The sequence below is a fragment of the Silurus meridionalis genome, chromosome 8 (assembly GCF_014805685.1).
Source record: "Silurus meridionalis isolate SWU-2019-XX chromosome 8, ASM1480568v1, whole genome shotgun sequence".
Taxonomy (NCBI): domain Eukaryota; kingdom Metazoa; phylum Chordata; class Actinopteri; order Siluriformes; family Siluridae; genus Silurus; species Silurus meridionalis.
Window position 1 is genome coordinate 13,199,300 of NC_060891.1, and position 20,337 is coordinate 13,219,636.

Genomic DNA, 20,337 nt, shown 5'->3' on the forward strand with positions numbered 1-20,337 from the left:
TATATTTTATTCACAATAGAATATAGATAACATATCAAATGTTGAAAGTGAGACATTTTGAAATGTCTTGCCAAATATTGGCTCATTTTGGATTTCATGAGAGCTACACATTCCAAAAAAGTTGGGACAGGTAGCAATAAGAGGCTGGAAAAGTTAAATGTACAAATAAGGAACAGCTGGAGGAACTTATTAGGTCAATTGGCAACATGATTGGGTATAAAAAGAGTCTCTCAGAGTGGCAGTGTCTCTCAGAAGTCAAGATGGGCAGAGGATCACCAATTCCCCCAATGCTGCGGCGAAAAATAGTGGAACAATATCAGAAAGGAGTTTCTCAAAAAAAGAAAAATGCAAAGAGTTTGAAGTTATCATCATCCTACAGTGCATAATATCATCCAAAGATTCAGAGAATCTGGAACATTCTCTGTGCGTAAGGGTCAAAGCCGGAAAACCATACTGGATGCCCGTGATCTTCGGGCCCTTAGACGGCACTGCATCACATACAGGAATGCTACTGTAATGGAAATCAAAACATGGGCTCAGGAATACTTCCAGAAAACATTGTCGGTGAACACAATCCACTATGCCATTCGCTGTTGCCGGTTAAAACTCTATAGGTCAAAAATAAGCCATATCTAAACATTATCCAGAAGCACAGGCATTTTCTCTGGGCCAAGGCTCATTTAAAATGGACTGTGGGAAAGTATAAAACTGTTCTGTGGTCAGACGAATCAAAATTCGAAGTTCTTTTTGGAAAACTGGGACGCCATGTTGTCCGGACTAAAGAGGATAAGGACAACCCAAGTTGTTATTAGCGCTCAGTTCAGAAGCCTGCATCTCTGATGGTATGGGGTTGCATGAGTGCGTCTGGCATGGACTGCTTACACATCTGGAAAGGCACCATCAATGCTAAAAGGTATACCCAAGTTCTAGAACAACATATGCTCCCATCCAGACGTCGTCTCTTTCAGGAAAGACCTTACATTTTCCAACATGACAATGCCAGACCACATACTGCATCAATTACAACAACATGGCTGCGTAGAAGAAGGATCCGGGTACTGAAATGGGCAGCCTGCAGTCCAGATCTTTCACCCATAGAAAACATTTGGCGCATCATAAAGAGGAAGATGCGACAAAGAAGACCTAAGACAGTTACGCAACTAGAAGCATGTATTAGACAAGAATGGGACAACATTCCCATTCATAAACTTGAGCAACTTGTCTCCTCAGTCCCCAGACGTTTGTAGACTGTTATAAAAAGAAGAGGGGACGCCACACAGTGGTAAACATGGCCTTGTCCCAACTTTTTTGAGATGTGTTGATGTGATGTAATTTAAAATCAACTTATTTTTCCCTTAAAATGATCCATTTTCTAAGTTTAAACATTTGATATGCCATCTATGATGTATTCTGAATAAAATATTGAAATTTGAAACTTCCACATCATTGCATTCTGTTTTTTTTCAGAATTTGTACAGTGTCCCAACTTTTTTGGAATCGGGTTTGTTTTATAAAAACAAAAAAAAGGACAAAATGTATAGGTGTTTATTTTAACATTGTTAGGATGAGGAAAGTACAATCGATAAAAGCCTATATAGTTTAGTGTTTGTTGTTGCTTTCTGCTGCAGTCTGGGATCCTTGAACCCCTTTCCCAGTGTGCATATATAAGTAAAGGATAGCAATCATTGTGCCTGAGTCTGAAAAGACTTTATCCTGCTAGAACACTTCACTTAATTGAATCTTCACTGCACTGAAACCTGTTGCACATATCAGTTGTTGATGTGCACTTATGGACTTGAGCAAACAACCCTAACACTACTCTTTTGCTATTATGTACTTCCAAGATTCCTTCAGAGTAAGGTTCAGACATTAATTGCCTTTTTGAGGCGAGGTAAATGGCAGAGATTTTGCTGTTAACACTTGAAACCTCTCCATACTTGTATTGTTGTGAAAAATGTGAGGGCTGAAGTACTTTTCATGAGCTTTTCATTAAGACTGGGATACAGATAACAAGCATGAGTGATGATTGTTACTATGAGGAAAGTAGGAACATAGCAGCCCAGCGAGGCCTGTTGATGGCTGCCTGGGATCACGTGAATAGTCTGAATTCTCCTGGAGCATGTAAGAGTACGTGTGATTAAGGAGTGTGGTGGAAACTTTCTGAGTCATTCTCAGTGGAAAGGGTCAGCTGACAGGGATTTGTATGAGGCACCGGATGAGATGGTCAGCTGAGGACCCAAACATCACAGAGGACCAAGGACAAATCACTTGTTATAAGTGTATATGAATATGTGTATGTTGTTTGTGTGTGTGTGTGTGTGTGTGTGTGTGTGTGTGTGTGTGTGTGTGTGTGTGTGTGTGTGTGTGACAATGTACTCATTCCATCACAATAAAACATTTTTTTACCTCTAACCAGTGTAGTGAGAGAATGGAAATGTCTGCCACTGAAAGCACAGATCAAGGTAACATAGACCTTTTAGTTTTTTTTCTTACCTAATAAATTCTCAAAAATATATAGTAATTAGTTTAATTTTATAGCAACAGCAACATAGATCAATGATTTAGTAACATAGTGTCTCTAGTGTAAGATACATTACATCAAAAAACAACCATTACAATATCTACTATAACTTCCCTCCATAGCTTTGCAGGCTAGTGCTTAAAATAAAATAAAATAAAATATTATTTGAAAGTTTTAAAGGCTGAATAACTGAACCAGATGTAGTGTAATGTGGTAAATGCAGTGGAACACATGCTTTTACAGGTAGGAACTATGAGGCTTTTGGTCATCCTTCTCCATTTTGATAGAAGTGAACCACTTGTCACAATGACAGAGATATTTCTGTACTAATTAGGAGTAATCAGTAGATGCTAATTCAGTTTCACTGAAGAGAAATTGTAATGCTACAGCATAGTATGACATGAAAGTGGAAAAAGCTCCGAAATGATTTTATCTTTATTTTTATATTTTAAAACGTTTTTTTTTTTCAACTGGGACGTGTGTACACGTTTATGAAACAAAAAAAACTAAGCTCTGTCTCCCCTCTGTGGTAATTTTGGGTATTTGTCAGAAAGCCGTGCATAAAATACAAAAAAGAAAAAAAAGGAAGGAGACATACCAATCTTGCTATGTGCCGAAAAATATACTTTGCTATATATAATCGTAAAAATTATTATTATTTTTTTTTGGAACTGGTGGACTGTTCCTGTTTGCTTGAGTCCTGGTTCTTATGAGGAGCTGGAAGTGGAGTCAAAGATGTTAATTATAGTAATCCAATCTTTTCTAATCTAATTACTGCTTTTGTTACAACCAAAACTATCTGAAGAGTTGTTTTGTACATCAAATATCCAAATGATTACTAATCTCTTCATAACTGACTGTGCTGAAATAATTTGGTCATGTCAATCATCCAACTGCTTTAAAGGACAACCAACAATCCTAAATACACAAGAAGCCGGAAAAATTGACAAGAATTCAGACATAGTTTTTTTGTCTGGTATATTCTTATCAAACACATGATTTGTCAAAAACATGATTTGTCTGAATTCCTGTAAACCTTTTTTCAGCCTCTTGTGTATTCAGGTTTGTGTGATGTTTGTTCCCTGATCGAGTTGGATGATTGACATGTTCAAATTGTTTTGGACCTGAACATCTGTTGCAGGCGATTTAAGAGCCTTGACCTATCTGCAGCATAATTCTGTTAGTGACACCTGACTGGCTCTTCATCACCTCTTACACTGTACTGGTGGAATAAAAAGTGAAGCTAGCAGTAGATATGGCTTCTATGCCTACTGGGAAATAGAAAGTAAAGCATCTTTACAGAAACAGGTTGAAGACTCAGCTGGAGGAGGAAGAATGAATGCTGTTACAAGAGGAACAGATGGCATTGGCCGAACGCAAGAGCTGTTATAGGGAATTTAACAGCACAATGAAATATAGAGCTTGAGGAAGATTAATACAGATACCTTGACCTGATGCTTTTTAAGGGCTCTATCTCATTCTCTGAACCAAGGATTCCTGATAGCTCACCCTGAACATGCCAAAGTTAGGAATCTCTTTAAATGGTTGCCAATCCTGCACTGCATACCATATGTGGATGTAGATCTGAAGGGTGTGCTGTCTGACATTCCAGCTGAGGACCACAGGCAAATCCTCTGCTTCCATACAAGTAGTGTTATACCAAATCAAGGTCTTTTATTTGAGTTAGATTTATCACCAAAATGTGAGTTGTCATAGAGCCGTGGCAATGCAAATGTGTGTGCAGAACTGACTGCAGTGTAAACAGTCCCAGCAGCAATTGTCAAGCCAGATGGAGTTTTTGATCGGAAGCTTTATGATTAAGTCACATGACACCTGCACATACTGTGCAATTCTTAAGCATAAAGCATTACTAATGTTATGGTATAATGTGGTGTCATATGGTATGATGCTTTGTTACACTCCAGCAAAACTCACCATCAGGACATTACCTGTTTTGATCTCCTTAATATGTTTGTTACTAGTTGTGAAGAAACGCCATCACATGGAGTAGAATGTTTTTTTTTTTGTGTGTGTATTTGTCTTGCACTGTCTTGTGTTGTCTTTGCACAGTTTGCACACATGCACTTTATGTGGCGAGGACACTTACTAGTCCTTAGCCCTGTGTTTTCTGTGATTGTTGTATGTAGCATCAGGGTTGTGGAGGAACGTTGTTTTATTTCACTGTGTAATGTGTCAGCTATATATGGTTGAAATGACAAGAAAAGCTTCTTGATTTGACTCCTGTTCATGAGATAAGAACTTTAGACTCCGCAAGGTAACATGCAAACAGGGAAATTCCAATATCTCCAATGGAATGTTGAGTGGAGGTTGTCTCTCAGTCATGGGACCACCATTACATACATACTGTAGCCTTTGGTTTCACTTGTACTGTAGTCGAGTTTTTTAATACGTTATAAATTATACATGCATATCCACCACTGTTTCGACATCTCCCTGACTAAAGACTTGAATGCCAGCAGAATTCAATGAGCAACTACTGCAAAGTCACGATGGAAAGAAAAGTTCTACTTTTCAATTTTGAAATGAATTATTCATTGTCACATAACAAAAATGCTTTTCTAGACTTTGAGCTGCTGTGAGCAACAATGCATCAGGAAAAAAATACGAGCAGAAAAAAACGACACGAGGATGACAAACACACCTGTTCTTCCAAATCAGCACAAAAGCCATCAACTATTTAAAAAGTATTTATTGTGCTGCGAAGAAACAAACAAAAAAATACAAGAAATCGAAAAGATCTGCTGTGCTACAGGAATTCTGAGTCAAATCTTCATCTACCCTCTTTAGAAATCTGCAATATCATTATCGACAATTCTTACTTTTTTTTTTTTTTTACATGAGCATACAACACCAGTAGTATACAAAGTTTAAAAAAAAAAGGCTCTGTGTGGTTTTCTGTGGACTGACTGAGTAGGAAGATAGAGATCAGGAGAGAAATGTCTCCAAATGTATTCTACTTATTTAGTGGAACAGGACCAGGCTTGACTGCTTTTCCCAAATGGAAAAAGCAGTGTTCCAGGAGAGGGATAAAATAGGGAGAGGGGGCTAAACAGTTGAGGATAAAGTGTGTCCCATATCATCAAATCGAATCATTCTTAAAAACCTTCTTTGAGGGAACAAGACAACACCGAAACTGTCACATGATTTCAGCTGTGTCGTTGATTCAAATTCCTATATGCTCAATTGTTCTGCTTGAAAATAAATTACGAAGGTATTTAAAACAATAAATTAAATCTTTTCATTTTATTTGACCGCTTTCCAACCTTTTTTGTCTTTTTTTTTTTAGGCGAGTGACACTCAAGTATTTACAACAATACTTGAAGGATGCACTAAACAAAATTTTTAAATAAAAATAAACGATCCTGCGAGACCATTTGAACAGGCAGAACGGTTAAAATAGGAATCAGTCAATGTTTCTCCTCAGTCATTAGATAAGGCCACATGCCCAACTCAATATGTCTGCACTAAAACAGATGTCCAATTTGAAACGATAGTCAGTAGTGATGTAGCCAAAACCTGTTCAGGAGCACTTAATAATATATGTTGCTTTGTAACAGGCAGTGTTGAATTTGCACTTGAATTTAAGCTGCATTCACCAATTTTACTACATCTTTCTCTCTCTTTCTAAATAAAAACCCTCTGTCACATCAGCTTTGCGGTTTTAGTCTACAGAACAATTGTTTACATCGCTCTGTTCCACTGCTTGTTTATCTCAAGTCTCTTTACTGGCCGTGACTGAGAGACAGAACGCTCAATAAGCTGCAGTGTTTACACGATGGAGAGAAGCTGTGCGATTTCACCAGAGGGAAGCAGGTTTATTGCCCTCTTTCTCTCTGTGTACTTTCCGAAGATAAAACGTAAATATTCCCATTTTATTCACTCAGTTCCCAATCACAATACCCCAACAATGCCACCTGTACAAATAAGACCACATGCTTCCATAAAATTTGAGAGCTGGTATATATTATAAACAGCTCATTGCTGCACTGCAAAGGGTCCCGCAAGGTTTTAAGAACACAAAAGGGCAACATTTTTTTTTTATATTTATGAAAAGCATTTGTAAAAAAAAAGAAAAAAAAAAAAGAAAAACCCAAAGGTTACTCATTAAACTATAAAAAAGTGCCAAAAGTATAGTTCTATAAACATTATCCGACAAAATATTTTAGACACAACCAAAAAAAAAACTATCCCTAGAGCCCTTCCTCTCCCCCACGTTTCTATAGCTTATAGTTCAAGCCTGATTGACCCCCAACTCATCATAATCCAACTGCATAAGGTATAAACCATTGGCCCTGAACCCTGTTCAGAGTCTAAACAAAAAAGGGCCTTGCTTGGGATTCGGCTTGTGTGAAAGGGTTCCAGTAGTTTTGACGCCTGCAGGGGCCCGTGACTGAGAAAACAATGAAGCCGCAAAAAAACAACTCACACTGTCAGATTGAAACAGAGAGCAAGGAAAGGAGCAAAGAGACATGACCTGCAGTCCAAAACTGTTTTCAACCTGCCCTTCTTGACCTGCACTTACCTATTATCAGGAATGATATGTCAGTGTCCACCTCTAGCACAAGAGTTGGAGCGAATAACTATCTTTTTAATTAAAAGCGAATTGTCCTTGGCATGGAACACAGTACTGTTTAAGCGAATTATATGGTCACTTTCCTCCTTACTGTGTATATTTATAATAGATCACCAAGAAATAGTATAGTAAACCACTGTCATCATGTACAGCCATGTATTGAGGCATTATCTGGGTCCCCCTAATAGCTGATTTAATTTAAAAATGCTGATTAGATCTAATGTTCTACTTCTTTACGTTCCAGATTGCCAGAATATTCTTCTGAGCTAGGGAAGCATTTCCATGTGCTTGTTTACTTGCCAACAGCCAAGTCAACACCGTGTGAGCGTGACTCAATTTGACAAAACAGCCAAGTTCTTATCTGCTCAGTCCCCTTGAACCTAGTAGATGTACATATAGTTTCTTTCAGCTTTTTCTCAGCCATGACTATGACCAGATTAATAGAAGCCAGTGAATTGTATGCATTCACTGGTCAGAGCAATTAAGGGAGTTATGTATTTCATATTGCTGCTGAATATGCATTGGCATCTTGGCACATTCCTTATGCTATCAGTTGATTTGCTCAAAAGGCGTTTACTCACTATGAAAAAAATGTGGCCAAACTATGGCAGTTTGTCATTTTGTGAACTGTATTTGCAGATTCAAAAACAGGTCACAAGCTGGAAAGTTTCTTGGACAGATGTTAAGGACCAACATGTGGCTCACCATAGTCCTTTGCTGCTGAGAATTTCAGTATTAAAGAAAAATATTAGCAAGTAAGAAAATACATTTTAGCAATTAATTTTTCATTCCTTAGCTCTTTAAGATAGACAACTCCATGAGGGCCAGTTGAAAACAGTATTGAATCGGGCCAGCTGAGGACCACTCCATTTGAAACAAAACAAAACAACAACAAATCAGAGGAAGGAAAAGAGAAAAGCCACGGGAAAACAAAAACGACAAAATAGTAAACAAGAAATAGAATGAGATGTTTGTCTTATTTTCTGCCTTTTTTTTCTCAGTGGGTCTGTCTTTCGACTTACTATGATGCATGCGAGGCAATGGAATGCCTGTCGTGATCAGATTTCCGCAGATAGAAATCTCTCTGTCTTAAAAAACAAACAAAAAATAAAAACTCAGTCATAAATACATTCAGTACGAAAAAAATGAAACAGAGAACTTTACAGGTGAAGCAGAGTCAATGTGCGCATGCATGTGCGTTTGTGTCGCACACACGTACATACATGCTAACACAAACATACACACACATATATACTCACAATATCTCATGTCTATTCATTATATTGTTAATATGTACATAAAACGTTCCTATACGGTGTGTAGGATTTTGAAGCCAATTTTTTTTTACTTTTTTTTTTTTTACTTTCAAGCAAGGATTAACAGAAGGTGCTTCAACAGCATTTTTAAAGCTTCCAGAGAAGAAAGCTGTTTCATAATCTGTAAGAAAGAAGGGAAATTGAGTAAAAGAGCATTTTTGGCCTCAAACAAAAGTCCTCTAGCAAAAGTCTTTTCATTGTATTGTTTGATTGTGTTTCCTTGTGCATGCTTCCCACAGATGTGATTGATACTACAGCTCAAACTGTAGAAAACAAGGCCTACAGAATCAAAGCAAAAAAAGCAGCACTTGTAGCATAGACTCATCAAACCTGTATAACTACCTCTTATATTTATCCCATGTAACAACTCTTAAGTCTCCCTTTCTCACAATGTATATTGTTGCTGGGAGTGTGAGAAAGTGTCTACTTGTTCTGTCAGAATAAAATAATCAAAAAGACTAATGTGAAAGAGGGAAAAAGCTTATAAATGTAAGCATAGAGACCAACACCAATCCACCTAAGCAGGAGTATCTGATTTCCACTGAACGGCTTTCTTAGTTGTCCTCCATTCCTCTTTTAAAGGGGCTTAAAAAAAAGAGTTGAGCCCTGTCATTGTAAAAGGAGTGAAAATGTCCTAGTAGGATTGCGCTCTCTTTCTTTTACACCTTGTTCATCTCTCTTTCTCTTCTCACATTTCCCCACATAGTCCAGAATCTTCTTTAACCAAGGAGACCCATATACCTCCCAGAGAAGCTTTGGTTCAACATTTATACCAAGCACTTGATTGGAGTCTTTTTCTCTTTTTTCTTCGAAAATGTTTCAAATAGCTTTTTTTTTGTAAATAAAAAAAAACAAAACAGGAATGCACAAAAAAATATCACTTTAGTCAGCCCTAATCCCAAATATGTATGTTTGAGCTCCTCCAACCACACAAACGTACACACACGTACACACGCACACATTCTCACTTTAACATACACATAAAATATCCCAGGAAATGCGTTCAGCACCTCCCATTCAAATAAATACACTCCTGCAGTGACTGACTTGGCAACATGATCATGTCCTGATGAGACCGTTAGTCGTCTGTGTGCGTTTTTGGAGTGGTGTTCGGGTATTAATGTGGGTATTATGATTATTGTGTTTTACCAGGGTCTCAACTCTGTTCTCTTTTCACTGCTTGGTTGCACTGTCCGTCACTGGATTTTCTTAGCCATGGTAATAGCTTCATAATTATATTGTCTCTGTTAATGTGCTCTCTAGTTTTTGGCAGCTGACCCCAGTCTCTCTGTCTCTCACTCTTTACATCTCTCGCTCGTCTCAGGCTGCTTGAGCTCATGCAGTCTGGTAGAAGTTGTCTGCCTCCAGGTTGTTATGTTTCTGCATGCTGTAATAACCGCTGTAGCGTGAGTCGGGGTCGGCGATGCGCAGCATGCGCTGGGAACTGTCCACCTGCACCTTTGTCCCTTTCTGACAGTCAACGTAGACCAGCTGGTTATTCAGACATGTGGGCTATACCAAGAACACAAACAGACAGAAAAACTGTGAGTTTTATCACGCCAAGTATGTATATTTCCTACATTGAACAGTGATATAGTCACAGGAATCTAGCCTATCTAATAGTGAAGAGATATACTGGTGGAAGGTATATATCAAAGGTGGACAAATCGCTAGACACCTAGAAAAAGCAGATATAGTTTTTCATTCATAGGGACCCTGCAGACAGGCATGCTCATTAGGGTTTAGGTAAAATAATCACCAGTGGTATATATTTCACAATTTCAACAACTAGAAAAAGAAACCACAACTACACTCTATTGACTTTTGTAATGAGACATTTAATTATGTATTGATTAAGAGTAACACGCCACAACTCATATCTCATATCAGAAAATAGTGCATGGATCTGACTCCTTTCACCTTCTGCATTACTGTATGGACATGAACAATGGAAGAAGCTCTGTGCATACTTATTAGCATGAACAGTTGGCAAGCAATCTTTCATAAACCAGAATTACCCTTCGGAATGTGGAATCAGTGAACAAGGTGAGCAAAATACAGATGAAATACTAGATTATAATCCATTGTCTCTATGAACAGAATTAGTCTGTTCATGTCATTGATATAAATTATGTGAGTAACTTTGAGTAGCTTTGACTTTAGTACATTTCTGGAGGGAGATCTCTCTCTCTCGCTCTCTTGCCCAGTGGGATACCTTATAGATTTGTGATTTGTATACCTCATGTCTAACAGTACTATATTCTTGCACTCTTACCTTAGAGGGTGTGTGGTAGCAAGGCACATGCATCCACTGCTTTTTCTGGTTGACTAGCAGCAGTGTGGCGATTGTGAGAACCATCATGAGGATGGGCAATGCTACCCAGGCCCAATGAAGGCTGGCATCCTTACTGGGCAGTGGTGCCTTTCCATCCAGATATGGCATCTGCAGGCTGCCAAAGTCACCTGCTACAAGCACACAGCAATTAACATACATAAAGCTAGAAATTAATGCACTCATTGTACTAAATGTTTTGTTCGAAATGGATGTACAATTACAGGATATAACCAAATAAATGGTTAAATTTGGAAACAGAATGTGTTTTACCCCCAAAAGTTTTTTTTTGATAAAGTCAAATGAATAAATAAAAACAAGTATATAAAAAGAAATATAAAAATATATATGTCCTCATTTATTACAGCTGAAAACCATTTACATTTATGGCATTTAGCAGACACTCTTTTCTAGAGCAAAGTACAAATGTGCTTTGAGTCTCTATCAATGAATAAATTAACACTGGTTCACTACTGTAGGTTGTAGAAGTAGGATACCTCAGTCTAAACTCTGTTTAAAACCGGGTAATTAATGAAGAAAATGCATGTGAATATAATTAAGAAAAAAATGTTATGCAAGAAAAGGAAGAATTTGTTAGTGGTTCCCTTTTGCTGCAGAAATTTAGTCTCTTTTGTTTTACAAAATATTATTATCATGTCATAATCTGTGAAGCCCAGTAGCTTTTGTAATGTGTCTATGGGTTATTTATAGCATTACTAGTTGGTTCGAAAGAGGCAGATGTAGAGGACAGGGGGGTATGGAGACGGATGATCCGCTGTGGCGACCCCTAATGGGAGAAGCCGAAAGAAAAAGAAGAAGAAGAAGAAGACTTAGAAAAAGCTGTAATATCAGGCAGACAGCAGGGTACACATTAGGAATTTCAGTCAATCCCAAAGGTGTATAGTTGGGTTTAGTTGGGTTATGGTAAGGGCTCTTTGCAGACCAAAGGTCTTTTCAAGTTCTTGACCACCAACTTGGCACAGCGTGTCTATGGAGCTTGTTTTGTGCATTGAGGCATTGTTATTCTGGAAAAGATTTGGGCTACACACTTTAGCTTCAGTGAAGAGAAGCCTTAATGCTACAATATACCGAGTCTAGACACTCCTGTGCTTCCTAATATGTGGCAACAATTTTGGGAAAGCCCATATATGGTTATGATAATCAGGTGTCCACAAACTTTTGACCAGTACGTGTACGCCAATAAAATTATTAATGTACTTAAAAAGGTCATGTGTATTTTCAAATGCACTGTTGCTTTCAAACTCCTGATCTGCAAATTAGGATCACCTAGACAGGATGCCATTAAACCTGCAATCACATAAAACGTGCTACAATATACTTTCATCTTAAATAATCGGAACAATTCTGCTTAAAAGCTCCTTCAATAACAAATAACATAAATACAAATAACATGCATTTCTAATCAACAATGTTATAAAGCATAAAGTACACACAGAACCGGATCTCTTTTATAATGAAGGTAAAATGTGTCTTGAAGTCTGACCTCTGAATTGGGGCATAATGTCGTTCTCACTGTGCGTAGGCCAAGCAGGTCGATGTTTCAGTCTGTCTCCATGCTGGTCTGTCTTCTCGATGGGCACATTGGTTGGGACGGTCTCTGTAACAGAAATATACACTGTTTTATTCCCAGTTTTAACAATACTATTAAAAGTACAAACAACTAGCTGTTTAAAATAATGAGATATTTCCACATGCATTTCTGAATGCTCAGTACAAGCATCAGTGTGTACTGTGTCATAAAGCGAGAGTGAGAAGTAAGATGTAATGAGTACTTCTCATGATGTGGCTAAAAGTAGAGTTCTAAAACTGGCATTACAGCAAGGTCATGGGTATTAAAAGCTAGTTCAATGATTCGGTCCTGCCATATTTATAACACTTTAATTAGTCACCATGTTCACTAAAACCTGACACAATAAGATTAAACACTTCTTTATAAAAATAAGGACAACAACAAGGAAGACTGGGAGTTTAGATTAGGATTTGTCTGAATGACAAATAAAAGATTGCAACAACAGGGCACCAAGTTATCCACGGCTTAGCCTCAGCCTCAGACATAGGCCATTTTTATCAGTCTGAACGTGAGACAAACTTTTCATCATCCTGACAACAATGGCATGAGATATAGTCAGTGGACTGGAAAAAGTTTGTGAGAGTCTCAGAAGCCAGGATGCTCAGTCTCAGATTCTCCGCCTGACTGGCTTTTGAGACTAAGCCTTAGTAAACAATCCTGTTCTCCGATATGTCTTATGATTTTTTTTTTTACAGTGCCAGTGAAATGTCAATGTTCTGTACGAATAGGCAACGCCTGACCATGTTAAGTGACAAAAACTACAAGCTAGACGTCGGTCTGTCTTGTTTCAGATGTCTGTCTGCATTTTCAGACACTTCAGCTGAACTGAATTTAAAGCTATGTGTTAAATGTCTCTTTTACGGTGACAGTACAACAGTACAAAGAAAAATCTACACCTGATAAATATATGGAATGCAATAAAAGTCAAAGTCAAGTATTATTATATTCAATTTTACTTAATTTTAACCAACAGGGGGCAATGGTGTTTTACATATATCTTAACATCACATGGCATTTCTAGAATAGTTGAGCTATAATCAATATAATAATTATATAATAATAATAAGGCCCAGCAGTAAAGACTAACCCTAGTGTTACGTGTCTGCTGTTTTTTTTTCTACTGCTCTCCCCCTCCCCCCCTTTTCTTCAGCACTTTACTGGCTATAGGTGGAGCTACCGGGTAATTGGAATGGAGGCCTGGGGACAAAAAGGACCAATGATGAGCAAGAGCCTACCAGAGGAGCTCCGGAAGTCCCCGAGGGGGGGAAGAAAAGAAAGAGAGAGCTTGTTGTTTGCTTGTTGTTTGCTTGTTGTTTGCTAGCTGTTTGCTAGCTGTTTTGGTTATCCTAGCTCACCTGGTTTAGGAACAGGTAAGAATGTGCGCGCACCTACATTCCACCACGTAGGTTTTTGCGATTGTTTAGACACCCTAGTTAGAGGGCAGGTGCCACCCACTGTATTTTCTGGTAGCTTAGCCTAGAGTAGTCAGCTAGTCTGTTCCTGCTGTTAGTTAGGTTAAGCTTCCCAAAATACAGCCTAGAGTAGACCCTTTTGTTGTGTTCATTTCTTTGGCACTGTCCATGTTCTTTTGCCAGTGTGAGTCTAGTCTTCTTGACTCTGTAAAGCACGCTTGGGATTTGTTTCTTACCTTACTGCACGTGACCATTAAACACTAACTACTCTAAACTCCGGTCCTGCTTTTTGTTCAAACGGCCCGTAACATCTAACTGGTTATTGTTCCACACTCCCCTAGGCCTAGCCAAGGTGGGAACGTAACACCTAGTCTAACTCTTTACTTTAAAGGGCTAACCCTAACCTAAGATGAACATATCTACATATAAAACACATGCAATAAATCAATCATTTGATCAATCAATAATAAAAATAATTATTTTACTTCTTTACTTCTCTAACACACTCTCCATTACTTTGCACTGTTGATCCCAGGTACTTAAAATCCTCCACCTTCTCCACCACTTCTCCCTACAACCGCACCACTCCACTGCCCTCCCTCTCATTCACACACATGTACTCTGTCTTACTCCTACTGACTTTCATTCCCCTTCTGTCCAGCGCGTACTTCCACCTCTCCAGGCTCTTCTCAACCTGCTCCCTACTCTCACCACAAATAACAATATCATCCGCAAATATCATAGTCCAGGGAGACTCCTGTCTGACCTCGTCTGTCAACCTATCCATCACCACTGCAAAGAGGAAAGGGCTCAGAGACGATCCTTGATGCAGTCCAACCTCCACCTTGAACCAGTCTGTCGTTCCTACTGCACACTTCATTGCTGTCATACATGTCCTGCACCACCCTCACATACTTCTCTGACACACCTGACTTTCTCATACAATACCACAATTCCTCTCTCTGCACTCTGACTCTAAATCAACAAACACACACTGCAACTCCTTCTGACATTCTCTATACTTTTCCATCAACATTCTCAAAGCAAATAAGGCGTCTGTGGCCACCTCTTCTCTCAGCCTGGCTTCCACTACTCTTTCCCATAACTTTATGGTGTGACTGACCAACTTTATTCCCCTGTAGTTACTGCAGGTCTGCACATCTTAAAGATACAAACTCCACTGATATGTCATCTGGTCCGACCGACTTTCCACTCTTCATCCTCTTAATCGCTGCTCTCACTTCCTCCTTACTAATCCTATCCACTTCCTGATTCATCATCTCCACATCACCCAACCTTCTCTCTCTCTCTCTCTCTCTCTCTCTCTCTCTCTCTCTCTCTCTCTCTCAATAAAGCCTAACCTAAAAAATATATGCTTTGAAATAAGATACAAAATTTCTGAAGTCTTTCTGTGTTTTATATCAGTTAGAAAATGACTAAGCCCTAACTCTAAACTAGACTAAGAAGAGATGAGGTTATGTTTTGGCATGTAAGTGCCAAAACTTCCAAAAAACAAATCTTCTGGAGCCAGTCCATGCAGAGCTTTACATGTCAGCATGATTTTTTAAACCACTTCAAAAACCTGACAGGACGTCAAACCAATTACTATAAAATATGAGAAATATGATACTGTAGATGCTAAAAATTGAACATACTGTAATTTACAATGTGTCTATAAAGAACAAATGCCTGTCAATACTGGACTCTGATTTAATAACGCTTTTAAAATGAGGAAACTGACCTGGGCACAAGGGGCAGCAGCTGCCCTCTACTGTGATTGGCTGGAGGCAGGGGAGGGCAGGGCAACTGACTGTGGAGCAAAGCGTCTGACCCTGCAAGCAGTAGCAATGTGTGCAACTGTCAATGTCCCAGCGCTCCTCATCCACGTACGTTTTTCCGTTGAAGTGGCACACTGCTCTCGGTGTGGCATCTACAAGCAAAAAACAGATGTTAAGAACTCGAATGTACGCTATGATCCATAAAGCCGAGAACAATCAACCTCACAGCTCTATTTGCTCTCGTGTTAATGGTTACAAATAGTCTAAAAAAGACAGACAGAGCTTGGAATATCTGATTAAGTACCTAAGCAGTAGGGGCAGCACTGGCCCTTGCGCAGGACAGGTCGGGCACAGCTGACCGGAGGACAAGACTCTGAAAAACAGCTGATGATTCCATCCACACACACACAGCTGGAGCAAACGTTAGGCTTCCAGGACTCGGCTGCCAGAAAGATGTCGCCTTCGTCATTGCGGCAGTAGCTGGGCATGCTATTGTTGCTGGGGGCTGGTGGAGTGAGCGGCTCATCTGGAAAACAACAACATAGACAATGTAGAAAAAATTAATTGTTTATAAAAACACAAATCAGTGACCTTTACTTAAATTATCTGCAGCGTGCAAAGCATAAATCATAACTCAATTTTTTTGGTTTAAACAAATGTAAAATAGGGCACAATTATACGCCGTTCAGCCAGTGAACCCACCGAGCCATAACCAGAAGGAGGCACATATTAAGTGACCTTTAAAAATGGCTTTAAATGTGCTCATTCCAGAAGCTCCTGTTTACTGATAAGTATGTTGTATCGGCTTCTGCAGCTCCTTCGCAGATAGAGAGCTTATCACCCAATAAAGCACACAGTTCCTATCTTATTTTTATATCTTACGTTTATGAAAGAACATTTACCGGATTACAAGGAGCAATTAGGAAAAGCACCAGGACACGGACAAGAAAAAAAAACAAACACAGCAGTTCAAGTATGAGATTTATTGCGTCACCCAGTGAGGACAAATTTTCAGCTAATGACCAACACGTAACATTTTTTCTCCCTCTCACTTAAATGTGTTGTGCTAAATTGTTGTTTGATCTACAGGCGTGACAAATGATAACGGCTAAAATGATAATCACGATTGTTTTGCTCAAAAGAGAAGTCATGAATATTTAACATAATCATTCAGCCAATTTCAGAACAAACTATTATTTGCATATTATTAAAAAAACCCAGACTTTTCTTTCACACTCTGCATGATAATTCTATATTCATTTAAATTCTTCAACAGAAAAAACATTCCTCACTTACAATTAATACTTTTAGATCAGTCACAGAAAAAAAGGTCTGAACCCGTAACACATAACATCCTCTAATTAGTTCCCTTCTGATAAGTAACACATGATTAACAGTACATCCCTGAAGGCAGCCATGTTGGCATGCTGATGAATGTAAACCTGCCTCTTCCTTTTAACTTGCCTACTAAATGAGTGTAATAACACTAAAGCGGTACATGTAAAGGTTGTTAGCACACGACTAAGTGCGCAAGACCACGACTCTTCATCATTAAGTTCGCTCATGTCGCTCACGATCCGCCTGCCTCCATGTGTCTGATTCCAGCCCATCAATATTCATGCGCCCTCAGCGAGTGCATCGGCCTTCCTGCAGATCTTTATTCTCGCGTTTCAGCTGGAGAGCACTGGCTTATCTCAACACAAGGAACGATGTCGAACAGAGTGGCCTGGGTAGGGGAAATTAATCGGTTTGTGTGATTTCCAGCTTCTATCCAGCAAGCTGCAGTATCTGAAAGATCTGTAAGCCTGCCATGTTCCATTTCCTCCATGTAGTATTCATAAGTACTCTGCTTATGCATTATGCAAACTTATCTTTTTCATAAACTTGTCTTTAGACCATGGTTTACAGTGTGACAACACTTAAATAATGTGTTGACGTTTGTGACCAATATGATGTCCCTGACCTTGATGTATTGCCTTGGTGCTGTTTGTAGTTGAGGAAGTTGTGGATGGTTCTGTACAATGCTATTAGTATTTATTCCTGTCCTTTAAAAAATACAGAACGCTATAAACTGTAATATAATTCTGCTAGCTATAAAATTGGAATAGGACAGGGCAAAAGCAAGACTGGTGGAAAATCTTACCTGGGCAGTGTGGACAGCAGGAATCCTGTGTTCTTATTGGGCTCTGGCAGAGCAGAGGAGGACACACTTCAGTCTCGCACAGCACGCGGCCGATATGGCAGGTGCACTGCGTACATGAGTCAATGTTCCATGTCTCTCCTTCCACAAAGTATTCTCCACCCGGGGCGAGACACACAGACGCCTCGCTCAGCTCTGGCCTATGAGAGCCAGACTCATCTAGACCAGAGATGATAAGTTTTTTTTTTGTACAGAATTTTTTTCCAGACACCCAGTCACAGACCAAAAATACTTCTTGAAATGGAAAACATCTATAAGCAGGGTGAATTAGTTACTAAACAAATAATACAGCATAGCAGAATTACAATATCATTCTCAATATTGTCTTCCGTTGACCCTGATTATGTTGTTATCGAATTATGCTGTCATGCCATGGAAAGAAAATGATAGACCACTAATATAAATTGTGTAGGGCTTTCATCTGTAACACATCATCAATGACAGAAAAAAATCTACAAGTTTGGTGACAAATTAGTGTGTGTGCGTGTTACAGAAAGACATCAGCGCATCCTGTAATATTATTAGTCTTCGAAAACTTGAAGGGTTGGAGAACTGCATAAAAACTGTATATCATGGTTTTGAGCTTATATCCTTTTAAGCTTCTATCAAGACTGTGGCTTATAAAGCCTGTGAATCATAACTACATTACTAATAGTTTATAGTTCATATTATGTTATTTTTTCTTTGTACTATTTAGGTTTGTTTTTTATATATATATTTGAATCTATTTGAGTATTTCCATTCATTTTTTTCTAGGTTTTGTTTGAAAAAGCATCTAATCCCTGAATAAATGACATAATTGTTCACATTCACATTTATTTCAGCTGAATGCAGCTGGCACTTAGTGGGTTGTGGGTCAATTCTTTGGTGTTTTGTTGCCATTTTCAGGCAATTAGAGCATTTAAAGGTAACCACTACCACAAAAAAGTCAACATCATACAAGCCTACTTATGAAACACACTACAGCAGTTAAGTAGAATGTAAATGCCATCATAAAAATAGTAATAAAAAAGAGTAAATGCAGGTTTAAACCTGGGCAGGTGGGACAGCACTGGCTGGCACGGATGCTCGGGTTGTCACAGTTAGGCACAGGGCAAGATATCAAGGCGCACATCTCTCGACCATCATGGCAGTAGCACTCCCTGCAGCCATCATGCCAGCTTTGACCATTCTCATGCCTCCGACCATCCATTGAAAGACATGAGCCCAGTTTAACAGAAGGGCCGAAAGAAGAACTCTGGTCTAAAAGGGGCACATAAAAAAATAAATCCACCAAAAGTTACTCATTAGTGTGATTAAAACATGCAGCTGATTTCTGGAGGGCCCTTGTGCTAACTTTCTTCTAATAAAAGTTGAACTTAGTCATAGTAAAAGCAGTCAGTGCACATCTCAATAATTTCTTCACATCCTTCAAAGACACACACACACACACACACACACACACACACACACACACACACACACACACACACAGGAGTACAAACGCCCCCACGCCCCCCACTGTCAGCTGTATTTATATTTAAATTCATGCCACTTGACCTAATCAGTCAGGTGCCTTCCGCTTACACCCGGGTTCCCAGTTCCCCTCGCACTCGCTCTAACCTCACTATATCTGCCTTAAGATAAACTTTTTATAAAATCAGCGGCAACAGCCAACTGAGAACAAATCATTACCAGTGAGAGAACTCGTTTTGATTAAAATCCAGCCGTTGAGATATGAGGCGGAGGTACATTTTAAAATTTTTGAAAGAAAAAGATTTTTTAGCGTGTTTCTCGTTAATCAGATCGCAGCTTGAGGATTCTCATGAATATTTCATGTGCAGAAACCCATTACAGAAAACAGAGAACAGAGACTGGGAAAAAGAAAGCTCCTTATGAGCAACAGGTGGGTTTGTAAATAAATTAAAAAAAAAGAGTGTGTGTGTGGTTGTCTATGTGTAATACACAATACGCTCAGCAACAACTCTGACTGCAACAGTCTCTCCAATCAAAAGTGTACAGCAATGACATCAGTACACAACGATACATAAGGTCACTTTTATTCTCTGGATAATAGGACCCGGACATTACAAGGTTTTTTTCATGCCTGTTTTATTGCATTCTTGTAAGGTTACATAAATCTCTAGGCAGCGATTTGGCTACTACTCCAAAGAACCAGGCACTTTTCTTTTTTGTGTTGGGGATTTACGACATGCACGTTACAGTGTAACACAAAGGAGTGTCTCAGGTTCATACAGAGCAGTAAACAGAGAACAGTTGCGGTCTTTATGAATTTTGTGATTTTATGGATGTTTTTACTCATTTAGAATGAATTTTACTACATCTTTTCTTTATCTACATTATGCCATATATATTTTGCTACACTGCAATAACGTTTTTTGTCTTAGTGCCCAATTTGAGGGATTCTGACACACTAAATGGTGGTTTGTAAATTAGGATGTTTAAACTAACCATCAAATTAACTAATATTATAATTAAATAGAATACATTTAAAATAACACAAGTAAATATAATATCATATAATATAATACCGATCTGATCAGTGATGAGCCGTCAGGGCCAGCAAGGCCTGTTCTGCTTGCCGAAACTCACT

At 38.8% G+C, this 20,337-nt stretch overlaps 1 protein-coding gene across 2 annotated transcripts in view; it reads right to left on the bottom strand.

Moving 5' to 3' along the window:
• Positions 1-5,216: 5,216 nt before the first annotated feature.
• crim1 (cysteine rich transmembrane BMP regulator 1 (chordin-like)) overlaps positions 5,217-20,337 on the bottom strand; it is an 82,253-nt gene continuing 67,132 nt past the window's right edge. The window contains exons 11-17 of one of the 2 annotated variants that reach the window (XM_046855416.1): positions 18,777-18,986; positions 17,688-17,903; positions 15,849-16,070; positions 15,508-15,696; positions 12,268-12,381; positions 10,707-10,897; positions 5,217-9,943 (exon numbers count right to left, since the gene is read on the bottom strand). In XM_046855416.1, coding sequence (XP_046711372.1) covers positions 9,767-9,943; positions 10,707-10,897; positions 12,268-12,381; positions 15,508-15,696; positions 15,849-16,070; positions 17,688-17,903; positions 18,777-18,986 — 1,319 coding nt within the window. In that variant the 3' untranslated portion in view covers positions 5,217-9,766. The remainder of the gene's footprint in view (positions 9,944-10,706; positions 10,898-12,267; positions 12,382-15,507; positions 15,697-15,848; positions 16,071-17,687; positions 17,904-18,776; positions 18,987-20,337) is intronic. The other variant, XM_046855417.1, reaches the window with a different exon arrangement.